The sequence below is a fragment of the Leopardus geoffroyi genome, chromosome D1 (assembly GCF_018350155.1).
Source record: "Leopardus geoffroyi isolate Oge1 chromosome D1, O.geoffroyi_Oge1_pat1.0, whole genome shotgun sequence".
In the NCBI taxonomy this organism is placed as follows: domain Eukaryota; kingdom Metazoa; phylum Chordata; class Mammalia; order Carnivora; family Felidae; genus Leopardus; species Leopardus geoffroyi.
In genome coordinates, this window is record NC_059329.1 from 22,901,910 (window position 1) to 22,925,180 (window position 23,271).

Sequence of the window (23,271 nt, forward strand, 5' to 3'; positions counted from 1 at the left end):
GGGTGACTATCTTAAAACTGAAATATGTTCTTCTTATTCAGTATTTATAGGTCAGATTCTATAAACAACTGTGGACTGATGATGAACATTAACTCAAAGTGCAGTTCAAACAAGAAATACTCATTTTTCTAGCTACACTCAGTAGTTCGTATGAAAGGGTCTTTTCCAAAAGCCAATAAATAATTTCTTCTCAATCATACCTCCTTTTTATTTTTGTACTGTACTAAAATACTCTGCTACCCAGTTCCCCTCTCTCCTCACTGAAATCTTTTTGGTCATTGATGGCCAAGCTACAATGGCATCTTTTCAATCAAGCCTACCCTCAACGAGCTACCCCACTGGAAAGAACATCCTTTCTTTGTACTCTCTCAGTCCTTCCCAGCTCACACCCTTGCCCTTCTGCGGTCTATCCTTACCCTACCCACGTTGAAACACACAACAGATTACGTCACACAACTCAGCTCAAACCCTCCAACGTTTCCACTTTCTCAGAGTCAGTCAATGTCCTTGTAGGATGGACAAGGCACTGTGTGGGGTGGCCGCTCTGTCATCTTCCTGAGCGCCCTCCCCCACGGTCACAGTCCCTTGGCTGCCGTCACAGTGGTGCCCTCAGTGTTCCTGGGGTACACCCCGCACACCCCACCCCAGAGTCTCTGCACTTGCTATCCTCTCAGCCGGGGTGTTCTTTTCCCAGACATCCACGTGGCTTTGCACTTTAAACCTCGACGTTCTGCTCTGCTGTCGACTGCTCACTGAGGACTTCCCTGGCCACCTGCTTACATTGTGACAAGTGCTACCCCACGCCCTTCCTATAGCCACCCCCTAATTTAGTTCTCTTATTAGCATTCACCACTTCCTAATGTACTTATAACTCAGGTGGAAACATCTCCCACCTAGACTGTAGGCTCCATGAGGGCAAGGAGTTTGTCTCTTTTGTTTATTGCCTGACACACAGAAGGCATTCAGTAAATATTAACTGAACTGAAATCCTGCCTTGCAGTTGGTATTTATTTATGTGTCTTAGCCTACTTAGCAAAGTAGAGGCACCGTTAGGATGAATCTTATCTTGATCATCTTTGCTTTCCCTGTATCACCTACACCAACGCCTTACATATCATAAACTCTCAGAAATACTCGTAGAACATTGGATGGGATGGAATAATACAACCATCCAAGCATGGCCAACAAAGGTACTATACTAAAATTATTTAATGGATTTATATATAAGAATCTCTAGGGGCACCTAGAGTCAGTTAAGCGTCCAACTTTGGCTCAGGTCATGATCTCATGGTTTGTGGGTTCAAGCCCCTTGTCAAGCACTGTTACTGACAGCTCAGAGCCTGGAGCCTGCAGCCTGCTTTGGATTTGCTTGCACTCTGTCTCTCTCTCTCTCTCTCTCTCTCTCTCTCTCTCTCAAAAATAAAAAAAAAATAAAAAAAATAAAAAAGAATGTCTATGACCCCAAAGGACACTCAGTAATAAAGAGACATCAACACGGCCAGCTCGCTCCTCCTGAGGAAGATTATACTCACCTTTGCTGGTTCGGAAGGTAAGCATGGCGGGCTGCCCTTCACCTGCTGCGCTCCTTGCCACCATCAAAACTTCATAGAGACTAGATGGCTCCAGTTCTGTCAGATGGAGCTCATTCTCACTTCCCGGGACTCGAACTGTGTGCCAGCTTCCCACCAGGCCAACGCCGTCATCTAGCTGCTCAAGAGAAAATAAGTCATAAAAGAAAAGGACATAAAGGGCAGAAAAACCTTCCATTCCAATTTGAGAAAATCTTCCATTCCAGATGAATGTTGGTAAGGAATATACTGTTGGAAGAAAGAGACATGATATTTCCTCACATTAAGAAATATAAGGAGACCCGTAACATGAACTTAGGAATTCTCAGGAATAAAAAGACGACTTCCTGGCTCTCCTACTTACCGCTCATTTGTGGCCTCAAGCAAGTTACTTATCTCCCAGAGTTTGCTTCCTTTACTTGTAAAGGAAACAATACTCCTTTCTTACTGGGCTAATGGGAGCATAAAATAAGTACATAATAATCTGGACTAATGATAATATATAATATACATAATAAATATATGTTAAGTTAGAATACATATGCATATATGAGTTACATAATTATGCATTTTATATTTCCAGCATTCTTCATGTCTCACCACTTCCACATGTACTGGAGGAAATAAATGTTAAAAAGATCTGGGGCGCCTGGGTGGCTCAGTCAGTTAAGCGTCCAACTCTTGATTTCAGCTCAGGTCATGATCTCACGGTTTGTGGGTTGGAGTCCCGTGTCAGGCTTCATACACAGCTCAGAGTGTGCTTGGGATTCTCTCTCCCTCTCTCTCTGCCCCTCCCCTACTTGTGCGTATTCTCCCTTGCTCTCTCAAAAATAAATAAATAAACTTAAAAAAAAAAAAAAAGAAAAAAAAAAGATCCAATCTGTTGTGTCTTAGTTAATAGAACTAGGAAACGACATCACACAGAAGTTTTTGTGTGGGTAAGAATCCCAGTGAAAGTTTCTTCATCTTGAATCATTCAAAGTTTCTACATCTTGAATCATCAGGTTAGAAACAGTGAATAAACTTTCAAATATCACCATGTTAATTGTTCCAGGTATTAAAAATATATACTATTAAACGACGGGCACCAAAATGTCTTGGACAAAGAAAGGTATTTTAAATATGAGGGCGTCTTTTGTTCATTTATTAGCCTCATAAACAAAGAAACACTTTTTTTCATTTTGCTTTAATACAAGCCTCTGGAAGAAACACTGGAAAATCAACTGAGAGGATCAAGGTTCACTCAAAGAAATCACCAAACAACATAAGATTCCGATACAATTAAGAAGACAACTTGAAATAAAAATAATTGTCAGAGATTATACCAGAGGACTTTGATGTTTCTAATAAGAAACTGCTTTATTTGTTAAATAAACTGTGTTTTACTATCTCATAAAGGGAAGGGGTGACTTTTTAAAAAGTGGTTTCTAGAGGTTTACACTCAAGGGGTTAAAGTGTTTGATAAAAAATGTCAAAAAAAATGTCAAGAAGTCACTGGGTTCTTGGAATTCCTATTCTGGGGGATACTGTGTATCTTTCATTCTTACTGCTTACTGGTAAAACCAGCATGGCTGTTGGGATAGCTCTCCCAAACTCATAATCCTAGAACGCTCCTGTTTCCTGCTGCTCTATAAATGTCGAAGATAATAAGCATGTGTTACATACACACAACGTTAAGGTGAGAGAAGAGAAAGCTGATAAATGAGAAGACATTACCTTTCGATACTTCACAAAATAGGCATTGATGGGCAGCCCGCCATCCTTCCCCGCCCTCCAGACCAGGTTGTACGTATCAGATGTGTAGGTCTGCGGAGGGCTCAGAATGATGGGGGCATCAGGGACAGAGGCACCACTAGTGTTTTTCTCTGGCGATGATTCCACTGCGCTGGAGTGTTTCTTCCCTGGAAATGAGCTCAATAATCCAGCTTCTGAACCATCTCTTTTATCATTCTGAGTGGGATTGGAAGGTGTAACTGTTTCTGCTTTTGTATTTGTTTCAAAAGGAACTGCAGGGAATGGAAGAAAGAGAGAGAGAGAGAGAGAAGAGACAGCTTGAGGAAATTCATTATTTCAGTGCCTTCTTCACAGTGATCCAACTGCCCACAAGGATACAGACAAGCTGAGCCCCAGAAGTGAAAGCAGGTTAACAGCTCAGTTTGTAATTCATGGAAACCTCCAACCTCCAATGTAATCTCTTATTGAAAGAGCTGCGGTAGTGAAGTGATTTTGAGGGTGTTATTTTTCCTTGCTCTACGCTAGTATTCCCTCTTTTACAACAACAATTTGCTAGTTTAACCTTGAAAGATTTGAAGTTGGAGAACACCGAGTGGTAATTCCAGTTGGTAAATGAAACACATGAAGCGATGCATTCCCTTAGCGGCAAGGTGAACTCAATAGTAAGGAAACAACCAAGAGCTAGGCTGTTACCTGCTGGGGAGCCAGTCTCCAATGATACCCCTCAGTATCCACACCCTTGGACAGTCCCCTCCCTGCTGAATCAGGCTGGCCCTATGAATGGCTTCAACCAAAGTGAGACTGTACTCTTCAAGGCCTGGCACTTCTACTTTTGTGTCGCCCCATACAGACATCCAAGCTAGCCGTGTGGAGTGGCGGGGGGAGAGGGGGAGAGAAAGGGAAGGAAGGGGAGGTGGCCGGTTATTCCAGCCTTCACAAAAGTGTCACACATGTGGGTAAAGCCACTTTGGCTGTTCCAGCCCCAGGTACATCTGACTGCAATGGCGGAAGAGACCCCAAGCAAGGCCGGCAGAATTGCCCAGCTGCGTCCAGTTAACCCTAGGAACTGTAAGAGATAATAAAGGGGCTACCGTTTCAGTAATCTTTGGGGGTAGTTACGCAGCAACAGATAATGGAAATACCCTACACAAGCAAAACAATTTACATTCGACAAGAGGAAACAAGGTAAAAGAAGGGTTTACGTATTTCCAAGCAAGCCCTCTTTCTGGATAGAACTGAAGACTGGCTTAAGAAATCGCCAATCTAGGGGCACCTGGGTGTCTCAGCCCGTTGAACGCCCGACTTCGCCTCAGGTCATGATCCCACAGTTCATGAGTTCAAGCCCCACATCGGGCTTGCTGCTCTCAATGCAGAGCCCGCTTTGGATCCTTTGTCCCCCTCTCTGTGCCCCTCCCTTGCTCGCGCTCTCTCAAAAATAAAGAAACGTCAAAAAAATTGCCAATCTAAAGAAAAATGAAACAAGCAAATAGTCTTAATGACTAAAAGCATACAGAACACGAGAGAAGAGAAAAATATTTGCGCTGAAAAAAGAAATAGGTTGCACATCCCATCCCCCAAATTTACTGAGCACATATTATGGGCCACGCATTGTGCTAGACATTTAATAAATATAATCTCCTCAAGCTCTCAAAACAACATTCTTAGGTGGACAGTAATATTCCTACTTCACAGCTGAGGAAATTAGGGTTCTGGGAGATTAAGTGACAACAGGCAGCAGAAGAACTCCAGTGATGCTGCTGGAAAAAAATGAGAAAGCAGCTGATGAAAACAAATACACTCTGAGCACCATGAAACCCAAGTGCTGACAGCTTGGTTTCTCTCAAGTGCTATTCACGCTGGCAACAAAAAGGTCTCCTCTTTTTGACCACTTTTGTGGAGGAAGGGAGCAGAGGAAACGACGTGAAAGAGTTTCTTTTGCACAGTGAAGTCGGATTCCTGGTAAAAGGTGGGTGTGTTTTGAGAAGCCCTGCAGTTCAGGAGGGAACCGACACAAACCACGGCTAACGGCGTAAGGTCGGTTTTCTGTTTAGAGGAGAAAAGGTGTCTCCGACGCGTCCTCCATTAGAGAAGCTAGTGAGAAAATAATCCAGGAGAAAACTAATTAAGTTCACTGAGACAACTTCACAATATTGCTTCTGGAGCAGCCGTGTTTATCTAGTGAGTCAGGACGTGGGCTGGCTGGTAAGGGCGTGCGGCTGGTGCCCACTGGGGCGAGAGATGGGCTCTAGCAAGTGGAGGTAATTAGCTGTGGCTTAGGGTAGCGGAGAATGACCTTTTCATCATTAGGAGTTTCACGGAGCCTTTGGAAAGCTGCTTACCACTGGGAAGTGGTATCTGGCCGTACAAGAGTTTAAAGACCACAGGCCTCAATTTATGCAGAGGCAGGAGACAAACTTATGCCGCAGCCTGTGTCTAACGGTATCAGTGTCACAATTCTGCTCCTGCTATTCTGGATGTGATGAGACTTTTCTGCCACGTTTATTAAAAAGGGGATTCGAGGGGCGCCTGGGTGGCTCAGTCGGTTAAGCATCCGACTTCAGCTCAGGTCACGATCTCGCGGTCCGTGAGTTCGAGCCCCGCGTCAGGCTCTGGGCTGATGGCTCAGAGCCTGGAACCTGCTTCCGATTCTGTGTCTCCCTCTCTCTCTGCCCCTCCCCCGTTCAGGCTCTGTCTCTCTCTGTCCCCAAAATAAATAAACATTAAAAAAAAATTTTTTTTTAAAAAGGGGATTCGAGAAGAGGGGAGGAGGAGGAAGATTCAATTCTTTTCTCTCTGTTATTTCCAGTAATATAATTTGAGTACTCACACGATATAATTTATAAGGCCTGAACACCACTTTCAAAAGTTTTTTCACATATATTATCTCAACTTGTCTTCAAAACAACTCTGTGAAATGGTCGGACGAGATCACTTCTTGGCCTTTTGGCTAAGATCAAGTGTGAAATGATCAGTTTAGACATCAAGTATTGGGGCACCTGGGTGGCTCAGTCGGTTGAGCGTCCGACTTCGGCTCAGGTCATGATCTCACAGTCTGTGAGTTCGAGCCCCGCGTCGGGCTCTGTGCCGACAGCTCAGAGCCTGGAGCCTGTTTCGGATTCTGTGTCTCCTTCTCTCTCTGACCCTCCCCTGTTCATGCTCTGTCTCTCTCTGTCTCAAAAAAATAAATAAAAATTAAAAAAAAAAAAAAAAAGAAAAAAAAACAGACCAAGTATTTTTAAACGTAGAACGCTTTTTGAATTAGAAGAGGCTGATAAAATTCTGCTTTTCTAAGTACTATAACTATGGCAGTGAATTTAATGACTCAGAGCTGAAACTAAACAAGGAATACAACCAAACTTGTCAAAGCCGTTCCCACTGTGACCACTCACACCAGCATCCCCTACCCCAACTATCCCAAACCAACTCCCATTATAGTTTTCAAGAGTTACAACCCACTCTACAAATATTTGTACATCTAAGACCTCAAAACCCAAGGTCTCTGGAAAGAGAAAGGAGGAGGGGGCAGTCATCTCTCTCTTTGCCCTTGCTTACCCCCCCAAAAACAAGTAAATGGCTCTCAGTATGCTAGAATTTAATAAGGCTCAGATTCCTGTAGAAAGAGGTGGGTTGTTATGTATCGTGAGCTTTAGTAAACCTGGCTGGATCTTAATAATTATAGGGCACGCAAAAGAGAAAATATAAGAACATTACGGAAGGAGGTTGGTGATGGGGTTACTATACATGAAAATGGTATTTATCAAGACATAAAATCCTGGAAGGGGTGGGGAAGACCTTAAAGATCTAAAAAATTCTAACCTAAACAAGTTAGCCTATGTATTTTCTAAAGGCTTCAGATCTTTGAGATTTAAAGTGAGGCAGTGAGACAAAAGATCCAGTTCCATCAACTGTGACTATCACATCTATGCCTCTTGCTATCCTATATTTATATAAAACAATCACTTTAGCCAAAAGCTAACCAAGCATCACCTGTGTCACACCTGTCCTACAGCTAACAATTTGAGCAGAGCCGCTCTGATTTTCGCTTGGCAGAGCAGATATATAAACACACACACGTATACATATTCATATTTACACGTGTATAAATTTATACAACACCCAACTACCCTCTTCATCGGAGGATTCTTAACATGTCTAAAGTGAGTAGCTATTTCTTCCTTCCCTAACTGCTACATGGAATAATCCTAATTTACCAATAATCAGACAGTAATAATTATAATCTAATACAAATGGATGTCCTTGGCCTTCCCCACTTCTCTTTCTACCTCCAGCTTCCTCTGGAGCTCCAGGGGCCTTGTGTGCCTGTGAATGGAAATACCTGTGTGCACACCCAATTTCTGTCTACTTTATCTTCCTTCCTCTGCAAAAGACCACCCCTTGGCCGCTCCTCTGGCTTAAGGGTGCCTGCACACTGGTGGTGTGGTCTACACTCTGGAAGATGGGTCAGGGAACGGGACCTGTGTGGGACCAGACTGTGAACTAATTAAAGCAAGGACTTCCAGAGCCCCAGACCTGCTATACACAAGGAGGAACATGGGCTCCAGGCTCCAGGGACTATAACTTAACCCCTTAACCACATGGACTATTTGACCAGTGGGAGCTGAGGACCCAGGCAGAAGAAAGCTGCAAGGAGCCCTCTAACGCACTGGCCCAAGGCAGGGAACTCAGTTGCCAAGACTAAGGGCAGTACTGTTTTTGACACTCTGCTTCTTGCATGACAAATAAGGTGACAGTCTCCACTCAACTGACTACCTGCTGGCGCATTGCTGCTCTAAATACTGATGTAAGGCTTGAATTTGAATTAAGTCAAATTTGAATTAATTTTAACAATATCGATATTCTATACACTGAGTACTTCAAAAACTGTATAAAGCTTTTAAGTCATCCTCACCAAAAATCAATAAAATATCAAGAATTAATGTTATACATCCCATTAGAAAAATAACTTTGAATAGGAGGTACTGTTTGGTAGTACCATGATTCTACTTTCTCAATGAAAGCCAACCCTTTAGGGGCGCCTGGGTGGCTCAGTCGGTTAAGCGTCCGACTTCGGCCCAGGTCACGATCTCACGGTCCGGGAGTTCGAGCCCCACGTCCGGCTCTGGGCTGATGGCTCAGAGGCTGGAGCTTGCTTCCGATTCTGTGTCTCCCTCTCTCACTGCCCCTCCCCCGTTCATGCTCTGTCTCTCTCTGTCTCAAAAATAAATAAAAGTTAAAAAAAAAAAAAAAAAAAAAAGAAAGCCAACCCTTTAGACTCTGGATACTGTACTTATCAAAGGCTCACCTAAAAAATGTCAGCAATGATCACTTTCAGTAGCTTAGACAACCAAAAGCATTAATCATGAAAACAGGTCACAACTCGGGCTTGCTCCCATATGAGAGCTTTCTATAGGACAACTACAACCTTAACCAAAACATCAGAAATGGGGAGCGCCTGGGTGGCGCAGTCGGTTAAGCGTCCGACTTCAGCCAGGTCACGATCTCGCGGTCCGTGAGTTCGAGCCCCACGTTGGGCTCTGGGCTGATGGCTCAGAGCCTGGAGCCTGTTTCCAATTCTGTGTCTCCCTCTCTCTCTGCCCCTCCCCCGTTCATGCTCTGTCTCTCTCTGTCCCAAAAATAAATAAACGTTGAAAAAAAAAAATTAAAAAAAAAAAAAAAAACCATCAGAAATGGAAACCAAGGTTCATCCGGTACATGGTAAGGCCAAATACCTAAAACCACAGTTCTGTGTTTCACTATTGCCGGGGAAAATATATATATATATTCAGAGATTGCTGGACTCATTAAAAAAAAACATACTTCAAAGCACTTTATCCCCTACAATCAGAGGAAGCTAATCACCCGAGAAAAAGTACTAATGGCAACTCACCAACTGTGAGGACTGCCTCCGACTGTGTGGCACCATGTTCATTTGCGGCTTCGCAGATGTATTTCCCAGCATGCTCCTGAGTGATGGCCTGAATATACAGAGAGCTTGAGCCAGCTCGGGACATGATGAAGTAGACAGGCTCCAGGTCATAGCCCCCAGGTCGTAAGTGTGATTTCCGGGATTTTGATCTGAGCACTTGAGACGGATGGCTGGTTATCAACCCGTGCCTGTCATACCAACGCATGACTGGGACTGGCACGCCAGTGGCATTGCAGGACAGAGTAACAAAGTCTCCATCTACCACCTTTGTACTTGCTGGTGCTGTAATTATAACTGGCTTGAGTCCACTGCCTATTAAAACAGTAATTCACACACAAATACACACACATAATTAAGATTATAGTACCTACAGTGCAAAATAAATTCATCTTCTTGCATAAATCTTATCCATGTCGTGCCCAAGTAACAGCCTTAAAAGCATCTTTCGTACATGTATTTCTTAACAGTGTTTTTTTTTAATTGAAGTATAATCGACATACAACATTAGTTTCAGGTGCACAACATCATGATTTAACATATGGATACACACTGGCAAATGATCACCACAATAAATCTGGTTACCATCCCCTAAACCATGTTTTACATGCAGAACAGTATGGAGAACACATTCATTCACTGAAATAAGTGTTTGCAAAGACATGGGCAAACAGGGATATATGACAGTAATAACTAAAACAAAGATAACCCCCCTCCTTGTTAATTCTCTTCTCAACTTTCACCACGTAAAACTGTCCCTAAAAAGTAGAATTCTTAATTGTGGGCTCCTGGACATTTCCTACACAGACTTCCTGTCCTTTAGGGAAAAAAAAGGGTTTCCTATACACATTTGACCGCTGTTAAGTATAAAACAGGTGAAGCCATGAAAAAGGTGTCAAGGAGCATAAAACAAAATAATATTCCTTCACAAAAATAGTTCATTCCAGGGGGAACCTCTGATTACAAAAAGCCTGGGAGAGAAATCTGTTCTGAGTGAAAGTCGACGAGTGTATTTCTTATCATGTTACACAAACAACATTTTTTGTCTCTAAACTAACTCTCTTTCCTTTTGGTCCCAGGTATTCTCTGGAGCCATTTTTAAGTGTGCCTACTATGGAATATCGATTACAAATGGAATTTTCTCCAGTGCATCCTTCTCTTTCTCCAGCCCTACTTCCTACCTTTGACAAAACCAACACTTGGTATGGTTAGATTCCCGAATCTCTGCCAATCTAGAAAGTGTAAGATGCTGTCTCACTGGTCATAAACTGCACTCTCCTGAGTACTAATGAGCTTGAACATCTTTTCACGTGTTTATGTGTCACTGGTATTTTTCCTCCTCTTTGAAATGCTTTTTGTCCATTTTTCTGTTGGGTCATTTATCTTTTTTGTAATGGTTTCAGAGTTCTTTGTATATTCCAGCTAGTGTTCTGTTATTCGTTATATATGCTGCTAATATCTTCTCACAGTTTATTGCTTTTTAAAAAAATTTTTTTTAACATTATTCATTTTTGAGAGTGAGAGAGACAGAGCATGAGTGGGGGAGGGGCAGAAAGAGTGGGAGACACAGAATCAGAAGCAGGCTCCAGGCTCTGAACTGTCAACATAGGGCCCGACTTGGGCCTCGAACTCACAGACCGCGAGAGCATGACCTGAGCTTAAGTCGGACGCTTAACCAACTGAGCCACCCAGGGGCCCCTGCTTTTCTTTTCATTTAAAAAAAAATTTTTTTTTTTGAACGTTCATTTATTTTTGAGACAGAGAGAAAGCATGAACAGGGGAGGGGCAGAGAGAGAGGGAGACACAGAATCTGAAACAGGCTCCAGGCTCTGAGTGGTCAGCACAGAGCCCAACGCGGGGCTCGAACTCCTCGCGAGACCGCGGGACCGCGAGATCATGACCTGAGCCGAAGTCAGACGCTTAACCGACCGAGCCACCCAGGCGCCTCTTTTCTTTTCATTTTTAATGGTATCCTTTATTAACAAGGATGTTCTAATTTCAATGTAGTCATATCAATCTTTAAAAAAAAAATTAGCCTAAATGTTAAGTTATATCCAATCAGATAGATGTCTCCTGTATTTTCTTCAAAAACTCTGCCATCTTGCCTTGCACAGATAGGTCTTTAATCCACTGGTAATTTGTCTTTATATACATTACGAGTTAGAGATTTCATTTCTTTTTCTCCATTTTGATGAGCAATTATCCCACATCCACACTTGAAATGGATGTCCTCCTCTTGGTAATCTGCAATGCCACCTAAGTCAAATCCTTAGGTGCAAATGTCTTCTTGGTGGGTCTTTGTCTTGTTTCAATAGCCTATCTGTTCCTGCACCAATACAATATATGTTAGTTACCACAGATTTTTATATATGTTCTAATACCTGTAAAAATAAGTCCCTGTGTTTTTCTTCTTCTTTCAGCATGCCTTAACTATTCTTGGGCCTTTGGTCATGCATATAAATCCCAGAATCAGTTTGTCAACGTCCTCAAAATATCCAAATAAGATTTTAATTGGAATTGCATGAAGTTACAGAAAGTTTCTGGAAAGACCCGACAACTGTGTAATACTAAATTTCGGTATGTACCAACTGGTATATCTTTCTAGGATACCTTGGTCTTTTTAAATGTTGCTAATATTAAAAGGTGACTTTTAAATTATATTTTCTGCCTGTTGTTGGCTATAGTGGTTAATTTTATGTATCAACTTGATTGGACGAAGGGATGTCCACATAACTGGGTGGGTCTGCGAGAGTGCTTCCAGAAGAGATTATCATTTGAATTGGTGAACAGAGTATAGCAGATGGCGCTGCCCAACGCAGGTGAGCAACATCCAATCTGCTGAACACTACGTAGATCAAAAATGCAGAGTCAAGGTGAATTCTTTCTATCTGCTGAAGCTGATCCACCTTCTCCTGTCCTCGAACACTGGACATCAGCGCTTCTGGTTCTCCAGCCTTTGGACTTGGGTCAAGACTTAAACCAACAGGCTCTCCACCACCCCACAAATGAATTACACTATTGGCTTTCCTCCTTCTCCAGTGTATAGAGGATAGACTATGGGACTTCTCAACCCCCATAATCATGTGAGCCAATTCCTATTATAAACCACCTCTTATTTATATCTTAAATATCCTACTGGGTTTGTTTCTCTGGAGAAGCGTGACTAATGCACTGGTATATAGAAAGACAGTGATTCTTCTTTGTTGGTCTTCATCCAGATACCTTGCTAAGTGCCTTTATTATTTCTAATAATTTGCCAGCAAATTGAGAATTCTCTGTATTGGCAATCACAGCAGTTATGGGTTTGATTTCTTCTTTCCTATCCTTATATATTTTATTTTATTTACATATTTTGTGTCATTCTGTGCTGATCAGAGTCTCCAGTATGATGGCAAATAAAAGATTTTAATTTTTTTTTTTTTTACTGTTTATTTATTCTTGAGAGAGACAGACAGAGTGTGAGCAGGAAGGGGCAGAGAGAGAGGGTGACACAGAATCCAAAGCAGGCTCCAGGCTCTATCTAAGCTGTCAGCACAGAGCCTGAGGTGGGGCCTGAATCCACGAATGGTGAGATCATGACCTGAGCCAAAGTTGGACACTTAACCAACTGAGCCACCCAGGTGCCCCAATAAAAGAGATTTTAAAGAGAATGCTTCCAACATTTCACCATAAAAGTGATGTTTCCTGTAAGTTTTTGTTAGATACTCTTTATCAGATTAAGAAAATTCCCTTTTATTTCTATTTTTCTAAGTGTGTCTAACATGGATACTGAATTGTGTCAAATGTTTTCCTGCCTCTATTCAATCCAGATGAATGATACTTTAAATTTTCTGACTGATTCCTGGGCTGACTCCTTAGTTAAGATGTATTTCCTTTTTTAAATATTGATGTCTTGCTAATATTTTCATAAGACTTTTGTATCTATGTTCATAAATGAGATTGGCCTTTGGTTTTCCTTTCTTATGCCATTCCTTTGTGATTTTAGAATCAAAATCATAAGGACTGGAGAGTTCCCAGTTTTTACTTTTCTCTGGAAGAGTTTGTGTAATATTTGGAATGGTCTGTTACTTGTAAGTTTCGTAGACCTCTCCATAAAACCTATATGGCCTGGTGTTTTCTCTGTGGGAAGATTTTAAACCCCTAATCAGTTTCCTTCATGAGTACAGGACTACATAGGCTTTTTAATTTCTTTTAAGTCATCCTTACTAAGTCATATTTTTCCTAAGAATTTGTCTATTTCCTAGGACATTGTAAACTGTTGACATAAAGTTTATCACAATATATCTTTATCTTTTATTTTATCTTTACCTTTATTTATTATTTTTAATCTCTACAAGACTTGTACTTTTTATTCCTAAAACTGTTTATTTGTATTTTGCCACAAAGGTAGGTCCATTTTATTAGATTTGCAAAGAACCAACTTTTTTCTTTACTGAACCTCTCCATTTTATCTTCATTTTCTATTCAATTGATTTCTGCCCTTTAGTATCTCTTTTCCTCTGCTTCCTTACTTCCAGTCTTACTAGTTTTCTTTTATAAGCATTTAAGGCTATACATTCCCATGTAAATTCCATTTTTTACTACATCCCACACAATTCAATCTGTGGCATTTTCACATTGCACTGTAGTTTTTTCTCTGTTATTGAGATGCATAATTTTACATTTCCAAATACATGCCAGTTAAAAATGACTTTTACTATTAACTTCTAAAATAATTGCACCAAGGTCAGAGAATTGGTCTGTATCACACTGATTCTTTGACACTTGAAATATTTATAACTCATAGGCAAAAGATTAATATCCCTAATGTAGAATTCCTACCAATCCACAAGAAAAATGACCAATAATCTAATTTTTAAACTGGACAAAAGACAATGAGCAGTCAAAAAATAGGAAAACAAATTCAAATGACTCATAAATATATGATAGGAAGCCCAACTTCATTCATAGTAATATAAATACAGAACAAAAGGTATTTTTTTTTTAAAACTATCAGATGGGCAAAGATTTAACACCTTGCCCTGGTGAGGATATGAGGAGACAGGCAGATACACATTGCTGGTCAATAAGAATAAAAACCAGTAACAATTTTGCAGAGCAACTCGGTGATATCTACCAAAATTACCAAACAAAGATGCTTTCATACAGCAAATTCATTTCCAGAAATCTATTCTATAGATATTTACACCTGTGCAAAATAATCTATGCAGAGGGACGTTCATTATAGAACTCCTTAATAAGCAGTCATTTGAAAAAGAATGAAAACACTGTTTAATGAACCATCTGGGAAGATATCAAAGATATGGTAAATAAAAAACTCAAACTGAGGAATACTACCTCCATTTACGGGGGGAAAAAAGATGTTATTAAGTGCACACAGACACATTGTGTGTGATTGTATATATACACACAAGGATATTAAAGACACTGATAAAACTGGTTAGTTCTAAAGGCAATATGGCTGGCCAGGGAATAGAAATGAGAGACTTTTACCATACGCCTTTTAAACTATAGTATCTTTTGAAAAAAATAATTAAAAAAAATTTTTTTTTAATGAAGTTAATCAAATAATATTGCCTCTTCATGGAAATGCCCATCTGTAACTAGAAAGGAACATGGAAAATAGGCATAGTTCCTTTATGGTAATGGAATTATGTTCTCTAGTGAAAATGATTTAATTTTTAACCAAAACAAAAGCCTATCTGTAAAGTAAAACTTCCTATGATTTCTGGACCCAAAAGCCTACCTTTTTCAATTTCAAGTCTCCCAGTAGACTGTATGAATCCAATCCCATTATCTGCTACACACTGATACAGCCCAGAATCTTCCATGGTAACACCACTGATTTTCAGTCTGTGTCCTACAGTTAGATGTCGTGGGGAAGGATGAACAGGTTGTGCGTTATGAAACCAGGTACGGTTTGGAGTTGGGTTCCCATGAATCTCACAAGTAAATTGTACTGTGGCACCCAGAGAGACTGTCTGATCCTGTAGTCCTTTAGAAATTGAAGCATTTTCTAAAAATAAAACATATAAATTAAACTCTAGCCCTTAAGAGGTACTTTTCAAATTATCACACAAGACACATAAAATCTCTCTACCAATAACTAGTTGAAATCAAATTGCATTGTTTACTCACATTCTCCTACCTGCTATGGTCATCAAGACAAAATTAGAAATGTATTTGAACTTCCTTCTAATCAAATAAACCATATGTTACTAATATTTCATAGTCTCTTTTTCTAGATCTTCCCACCCACTTATCTCTCTCTCTCTCTCTCTCTCTGTCTCTCTCTCACACACACACACACACCCACACACATATACATCTTGGGCTTCCCTGAGCATTTGTTTCAGGTGATTTGTTTGAAATAAGTAGTTTCCCGTGACTTCACACTAAACAAGAGCCAAAAGAAGAATGTTTATTCACAGGTTAAATTCTTTTTATGGTCAATTCTGCCGTTAGGCTAGATGTTATACTGGGCAGAAAACTTCCTTTACTATCCATCAAGCCACTTTTTCCTAGACGAAGTAAATCATTTAGCAACATTGGTAACATATGCCCAAATTACATGATTATGCATATTAACTTAGACCTGATTATCACGGCACTTTAAATCTCATTTGCCATATACTTAGTTAATTCTAGGGTTACCTATGTTGCAAATAAACACATGCAGAAGGTTTACAGCAACAATATTTACTATGAAACCACTTACAACCTATTTTTTTCTGGCTTTCATGAAAATCTGTTTTGATAAAGGAAAACATTTTCTGGTGCTAGACATGACAGTGAGACAGGGAACTGGAAAAAAAAGGAAGGAAAAGCTTTGAGATGAAGAGTGTATACACAGCAATGTGGGTGGAAATAATGCAAATAATACAGTGAAAGCATTCCTTAAGGGAAAATAAAATGAAATAGATTTCTTTTTGAGGTGACCTTTTCTAGTCAGTACTGTTAGGTACTCCTACTAGGTCCAACGCACTGACACAGCCCAGAATCTTCCACACCATTAGGAAGGAAGAACAAGCTTTGCGTTGCATAACCAGGTTGGGGGGGAGGTTCCCATAAACATCCCAAGTGAAATGTTCTGTGCCACCAAGATATACTGCTGAAATCAGCAGTCCTTTAAAAAGAAAAAAAAATGAAGCTTCTTGTGACATCATATGTGAAGACGTTATTTACATGCCATTTATAGTTCCCAAATAGATCTTCCATTCAAACATCAGTGAGACCAGAAAAATAGCCTGACCCGAAAAGCAATTTAAGAAGTAACGTCTTACCAAGCACATTAACCATGTAAGTCACATGTTTTACGTCTCCAGACTTGTTTCCCACTATACAAGAATAGTTTCCAGAGTCCACCGGGTCAATGCTGTCTGTGGCAAGATGGGAATGCAACCTTCGCCAGTTGCTTCCCGGCACAGCGTCCTGACCATCCTTCAGCCAGTGCACTTGAGAAAGTGGGACCCCACTCACCACACACTCCAGGGTGACGGGGCTATGAGAAAGCACAGCTAGTGCCTGTGAAAAGGTGGGGTGAAGAATGTGGAAATCGTCGGAAGAAGGGCCTGGAAAAAGAAGGGAACAAAAAAATTTCATTATTAAACATCCACTTCCAATCTCTTCCTTATCTGCAAATCTGCCTTACCTTCCAAATCTGCAAGCTTTCTCATCTTCCCATTTATTCTTCTTTATGCCACAAGGTCCTACATGGTAGCTTAATCCATTTTTAGTTGAGAATTAAAATTAAAACACTTTGTGGCCCCTTAGGGCTATCTCTGCATTAGCAGTTTCGATATGTAGAATTTTTGACCAGTCCAGAAACCACCACTTTGTTGTGCTTTGACCACTGGTTCTATCTGAGTTCAGCTACCGTAATCTCAAAATCAGCTATGACCACTGTCAGCTGAAAGAGAACAGCTATTAATTTTTCATAATTCAGTTAGCCACCAATTTGATTACCACTGTTATAAAGTTATATTGTCTCTATTATTTCTTTTCATTTGAGCAAAGGGTCAAGTTCTCCGTCTGGTTTCCACTCTGTCATCCTGACCAAAATTCTCTTCTAAAAACTCATTATCGCGGCGGGGGTGGGGGGCAGGGGCCGGGGAGGCGCCTGGGTGGCTCAGTCGGTTCAGCATCCAACTTTGGCTCAGGTCATGATCTCACGGTTCATGAGTTCAAGCCCCACATTGGGCTCTGCTATTAGCACAGAGCTCACTTTGGATCCTCTGCCCCCTGCCCCATGACTCTCCCCTGGTCACACTCTCTCCCTCTCTCTCAAAATAAATAAATACATAAATATTTTTTAAAAATTAATCAATGAATTAAAAATTCATTATCTTTTAAACACATGTACAGTACTATACTATAATGCATTCGTGTATTTAATTTTTTTAGAAGACTCTCTTATGATAAGCAAATAGGATCTGAAAGAAAAATTCACTCTGATTTTCCAGTGCTTTCTAAAGAATGCTTCTGAGGAAGCTTTTCCTGAGGAATGCTTCTGGTTACCGTTATTCTCCCAAATACTTACGACTGACAAGAAGCTTTCGGCCAATGGATTCAACTTTTAATTCATGAGTGACAGGATTAAAAGCTGCACACTTATATGATCCCTTGTCCTCTGAAGATACATTCAGAATCTGAAGATTCCCTGATGGAAGGATTAAGTACTTCTCTGAGGAAAGAAGGGAATGCAGTTAGGCCTCTATATGAAAGACCCCAATGAAAACAAAGGCTAGCAGTCATGCTTTCAATTTAGACATCAGAACAGCAGCAACAATCAGAGAAAATTTATTAAATGAAAGAAAGGGGAAGTCAAGGCGGTGGGGGGAAGAGTCAATAGTTCTAGAGTAACAAAATCGAACCCATCAGAAACATCTGACCTCAGACCATTTGTTGAGCACACTGAAAGCACAAGCATATGTAGAAAGAAATACAATGCCCACAGCCCCCACCTTGAGCAAACCTCTCCGGACAGCACTCACTGATCCGCCAGTGTCCACTCATGTCTACCCATTCATTTTTTTCTCAACAAATACACACTGGGTGCCTGTATTGATCCAGGCACAAGTGATACGATAAAGAAAGCAGACTGCAAGCCCTGCACTCATGCAGCCAACATTCCAGTGCAAGAAATGGGGGCCGCAAAGAAAGGGATAAATAACAAACAAACAACCAGAAATCTGTCTATTACAGTGCTGTGGAAACTTTAAAAAGCAGCTAAGTAAAGGGGACACGGACCAATGGGGCATGGCATAGTATTTTACATAGAGCCATGATGAGGGAGGTCTTCTCAGAGGAAGAAATATCCGAGTGGAACCCTGAATGAATGGAGGGAATCTGGGATTGTAATCATTTCTACAGTGTAACCATTCATGCCGGTCTTCTTCTGACTTCTGAGAGTAGAGGCAATATATCTTATGCATTTTTGTAGCCACAGTCCTTAGGACACGGAGTTCAACAGTAGGTTGCTTCATGACATTTGTTCTGTGGGTACCACTGGCTTTTTGTTGAAGGTCTCACCTGTGGAATGTTTCAGCCACTTTCCCCGGATTTTATAGCGCACCTCAGCCTTGGGGTTACTATCTGGTACTTTGCAGCCAATGAAACCGGTACTCTTTTCTTCCGCTGTAATAACCTGCTTTGTTGGTGAACCAAAATCACCAAGAACTAAAATACATAAGTAAATAAGTAGAAAATTAATTGATTAATCAATACAAATGTGAACGCTCCCCAAGGAAACTTAAAAACTAGAAGCCACATCTTGCAACGCGGCCGTTTGCGGCAGCTAACCCCAGTTCACAGAGGAGCGTGATTTTTTTTATCTCAGGAAGGGGCTGGAGTAGAGGTGCCCGGTTGAGGCCTAGAGCTAAGTCATGGCACCCTTTTCCAGAACGCTTCCAGGAGACTACAAGACAAACAAGCAAGCGGCCCTTAAAACATGGAGGAGAACCATAAAGCATAGTCATTCCCATTCCGTCAAGAGACATCCTTTTCCAATCCAGTCCCTCATGAACACCCACTTTCCCTACGCATCTTTATGCTGTTTGTCGCTACTCACACTGCAATAAAATGGCTTTCAGGAACAAACCCAATTCCTCTCACTACTAAGAGTTCGCTACAGATGGAGCCTGCATGGAAGGGTTCTTTATGATCTGCAGTGCTGAAAGCATCCAGCCGCCTGCCACTAGGAGTTCAGCCTTCCCGTGTGAGTCCTGGAGCTGTCCATGGGTCAAAGCTCTACGAAAACATTTACTCTTCTCAGTTACGACAAACTCACTACTCCTGGGGGATCCAGATTTCTTCTGTAAATAGGGGTGCCCTGACAAAGACATCTTCCATTACTGAAAGCCATCACCATTTGAAAGGCAGATGGCTCAAACCTACTAAGAAAACCACCACATTCCAGATTTGCCATAAGTTCAATACCCCACATTCCTTTCTCTACAGTCAGTGATTTCATTCCTCCTTCTTTAGCCTGGTTTCAATTAAATAAACTAAAATCACTCGTTGATCAAGACAAATAACACAATTAGATGTGAGCAAGATACGGGACTGCATGAAACAACTGAGTGTCAAAGTTGACAACAGCTTTTTAGTTGCTGCTGCTATTAAAGGACTTCTAAATATTCGCAAAGAAATTCAGAATTTGCATTAGAAAACCCTCCTAACCATGTAAGAGTTACTTCCATGCCCCTGTTACACAGGAAGACAGGAGGCCAAGCTCACGGAGATTCAAGTGCATTTCCCCCAGCTCAACAGTGAGAGTCAAGGCTGAGATGAGGACGCTATGTGCTTACTCCAAAGCCCACGCTCTTCCCTCTATTCACACATGCAAGTACCAGCATTCTAGTTTCTAGGAAAAAGCATAAATCTGAGGGATAAAATTAAACTCACCAGCAGTAGATACTGTTGCAGGGCCGCTCACAATTGCCCCGATGCTATTGTTGGCAACGCACTGGTAGGAACCCGAAAGGGAGGGATTAAGGGACGGAATAGTCAAAGTCCCCTGATGCATCTTAATCTGTTCCATGCTTCTATCCAGTCTTTTTCCATTATGCAACCATGAGATATGAGCGGTCACAGGCTTAGCAGAACAATGGAGTACTACGGGTCCACCAAGTCTCTGGACAGCGGACAGTGGCTCAGAAATAAAAGACGGTGCCAAGTCTACCAGGAAACGTTCCCCACGTGCAAAGGGGTGGGGAGAATAGGAGAGAAAGGAGGTAAGGGGAGACAGAAGAGTACATTGAATACATTTCATCTGAATCTATGGAACCAGAGGCAATTCCGTATTTTATCCATACCATAAGAACATACAGTTCTTAATGCTTGTACAAGTTCTAGGAACATTTTGATATGACTATTTTTGGAAGTAAAAAAGGGCAATGCGTGAAGCTAGGACTTAAGGACCAGGGTAGAATAGATGAAAAACCTTATGATGTAAATCCGACAAAATACCAATTCTTTAAGGGAGAAAAAGCAAACTGCTCTGTGTATGAAGTAGCTTCTGAGAAATGGAAGTCAAGAATCTGAGGGGCTCCTGGGCGGCTCAGTCAGTTAAGTGTCCAACTCTGGCTCAGGTCATGATCTCGCGGTTCACGAGTTCAAGCCCCGCATCGGGCTCTGTGCCGACAGCTCAGAGCCTGGAGCCCGCTTCGGATTCTGTGTCTCCCTCTTTCTCTGCCCCTCCCCTGCTCACACTCTCTCTCTCTCTCTCAAAAATAATTTTAAAAAATATATATGAAAAACTGAAGATAACTTGCAAAGTAAAAAGAATTCTCTCCTACATTACTAAGGACTTGATTTTAAAGAGTAAATTATTGTATAAATAGTGGCCACGGTCTTCTTTCCTAGAAAGAAAGAATAGAAAATAGAAAATAACATTCAACTTTAATAGAAAATAACATTCAGCTTCTAGGAAAGCAGAAGTAGAACATTAGGAAGCCAGGCTGAAATACAGTCTACCCTTTTTTGGAGCATCGATCTTAATATTTTTATTTGGTGTTTAGAATAGTTTCATTTGTTAGACCTTTTCCTCAGCAACTTGGGGGAGAGGGTGAGTTCTTACACTAACATATCAAAACAAATCCCCCTCCACCCCCCAAAAGAGTGAGGGGGACAAGAATACTGCCTGACTCTACTTTCGCAGGATATTTAATTAGATATGAAGATTAAGGGAAGTGCCTCTCTTGACTAAATCTGAGGTGGTTGTTTAGCAAAACAAAAACAGAAATAAAACCAGTGAGCCAATATTTTTGCTTACAAATCCAATACAGTTATACAGTATTCTTAACAGAGACAACAAGTATTACTTAATGAATAAACATCACTCGCATTTCTATATACTTACAAAGAAATCTCTCCACAGACCTAAAATTACTAGAGATGCATGTGGGCTTGGGCTTATAAACACATTTAACATTAAACACTTTTAAGCTTTTCAGTGACCCAGAAGCAGAGAGAATCTCAGACAAGCTCAGGCGAGAAAGTGGCAGATCTGGGATTTGAACCAAGTTCTCTTGCTCCAAGACGAGCACTGATATGTGCTGATTCTAAAATTTCTTCGGTCGTATGTAGTCAGCATTTTATTCCTGTTATAATCTCCAAAATCAGACATTTGTAACATATCCTCTTACGGAAAAGAGCAGGCTAGGACAATATTTGTTTTTAAGGCAACAAGAGGAATGAATTTATAAGGACAATGATGGGAAGGCCTGCCAGTGCCCAGAAGCACTACTAAGAGATCCTTAAATTGCTGAATTAATCAGTTTTTAAGTCATTTGGCTGGGTCAAACAAATCTTAGAAACGTCTTTGGAAATCATTGTTATCAGCAAAGATTTGAAGCTGAAGTCTGTTTTGTATAGGATTAGGATTAAGATGAGGAAAAGCTTCAGTTAAGACATGACCATTCTTGGGGTGCCTGGGTGGCTCAGTCAGTTGGATGTCTGACTTTTTTTTTTTTTTACTGTTTATTTATTTTGGGGAGAGACAGACACAGAGCGCAAGCAGGGAAGGGGCAGAGAGAGAGGGAGACACAGAATCCAAAGCAGGCTTTAGGCTCTGAGCTGTCAGCACAGAGCCCGATGCGGGGCTCAAACTCACGGACTGTGAGATCGTGACCTGAGCCAAAGTCGACGTTCAACTGACTGAGCCACCCAGGCACCCTGGGTGTCCGACTCTTGATCTCAGCTCGGGGCATGATTTTGCAGTGCAGTGAGTTCAGGCCCCACACTGACAACACGAAGCCTGATTGGGGCTCTGTCTCTCCTCTCTGCCCTTTCCCCACTTGTTCGTTCTCTCTCTGTCCCTCTCAAAATAAATAAGTAAAAACTTAAACAACAACAACAACAACAAGACATGAGCATTCCTGGGGACTGATGACAAGCATTGAGCCATATAGAGAACTGATGAATCGCTCTATTATATTCTGAAAACTAATAGAACACTGCATGGTATAACTATACTGGGATTAAAATTTAAAACCTGACAAAAACAAAAACACAACCATTCTTCAGCTCTTACCTGAATTCACGGAAGGACACAGAATCGCAAGAGTAACAACATACAGCAGTGTCTGTAAGGGCCGAGGATCTGGATGCATAGCGCCAGATTACAGAAGCAGGCAGGACAGACTTCCAGGCTTTGGCTCACTAAAAGACATCCAGGAAAAAAAAAAAAAGAAGAAGAAGAAGAAAGAGAGAAAGAAAAGATCATCTAAACACCCCGAAACAGCTGAAATCTTGCATCTGAGTAGTCAGGGTTGTGAGCATGATGGCTGCCGTCGATTTTGAAAGCTCTGTATAGAGTGCGGCAAATACAAGGCACTTAATGGTCTGTATCTCCCCGATTCACAAACCAATCTCCAGACACTAAATAAACATGGAAGCTCTGCTCATCCTTCCAAGGTACTAGGATGCCTCTTATCGTACAGAATCAATCATCTCAAATGAACACGTTCAACTGCCTTTAGTGCATTTGTTTGCGCATTTCACAAGGATTGAAAACCCAACCCCACCAAAATGCCCCACCACCCC

At 41.2% G+C, this 23,271-nt stretch overlaps 1 protein-coding gene across 5 annotated transcripts in view; it reads right to left on the bottom strand.

The window, feature by feature from the left end:
• The window catches only part of CDON (cell adhesion associated, oncogene regulated), a 106,854-nt gene that overhangs the window by 47,837 nt on the left and 35,746 nt on the right, over positions 1-23,271 (bottom strand). For all 5 annotated transcript variants that reach the window (XM_045483396.1, XM_045483394.1, XM_045483392.1 and 2 more), the window contains exons 2-10: positions 22,760-22,887; positions 20,131-20,403; positions 18,757-18,903; positions 17,765-17,908; positions 16,509-16,796; positions 14,972-15,241; positions 9,190-9,540; positions 3,285-3,574; positions 1,533-1,707 (exon numbers count right to left, since the gene is read on the bottom strand). In XM_045483396.1, coding sequence (XP_045339352.1) covers positions 1,533-1,707; positions 3,285-3,574; positions 9,190-9,540; positions 14,972-15,241; positions 16,509-16,796; positions 17,765-17,908; positions 18,757-18,903; positions 20,131-20,403; positions 22,760-22,838 — 2,017 coding nt within the window. In that variant the 5' untranslated portion in view covers positions 22,839-22,887. The remainder of the gene's footprint in view (positions 1-1,532; positions 1,708-3,284; positions 3,575-9,189; positions 9,541-14,971; positions 15,242-16,508; positions 16,797-17,764; positions 17,909-18,756; positions 18,904-20,130; positions 20,404-22,759; positions 22,888-23,271) is intronic.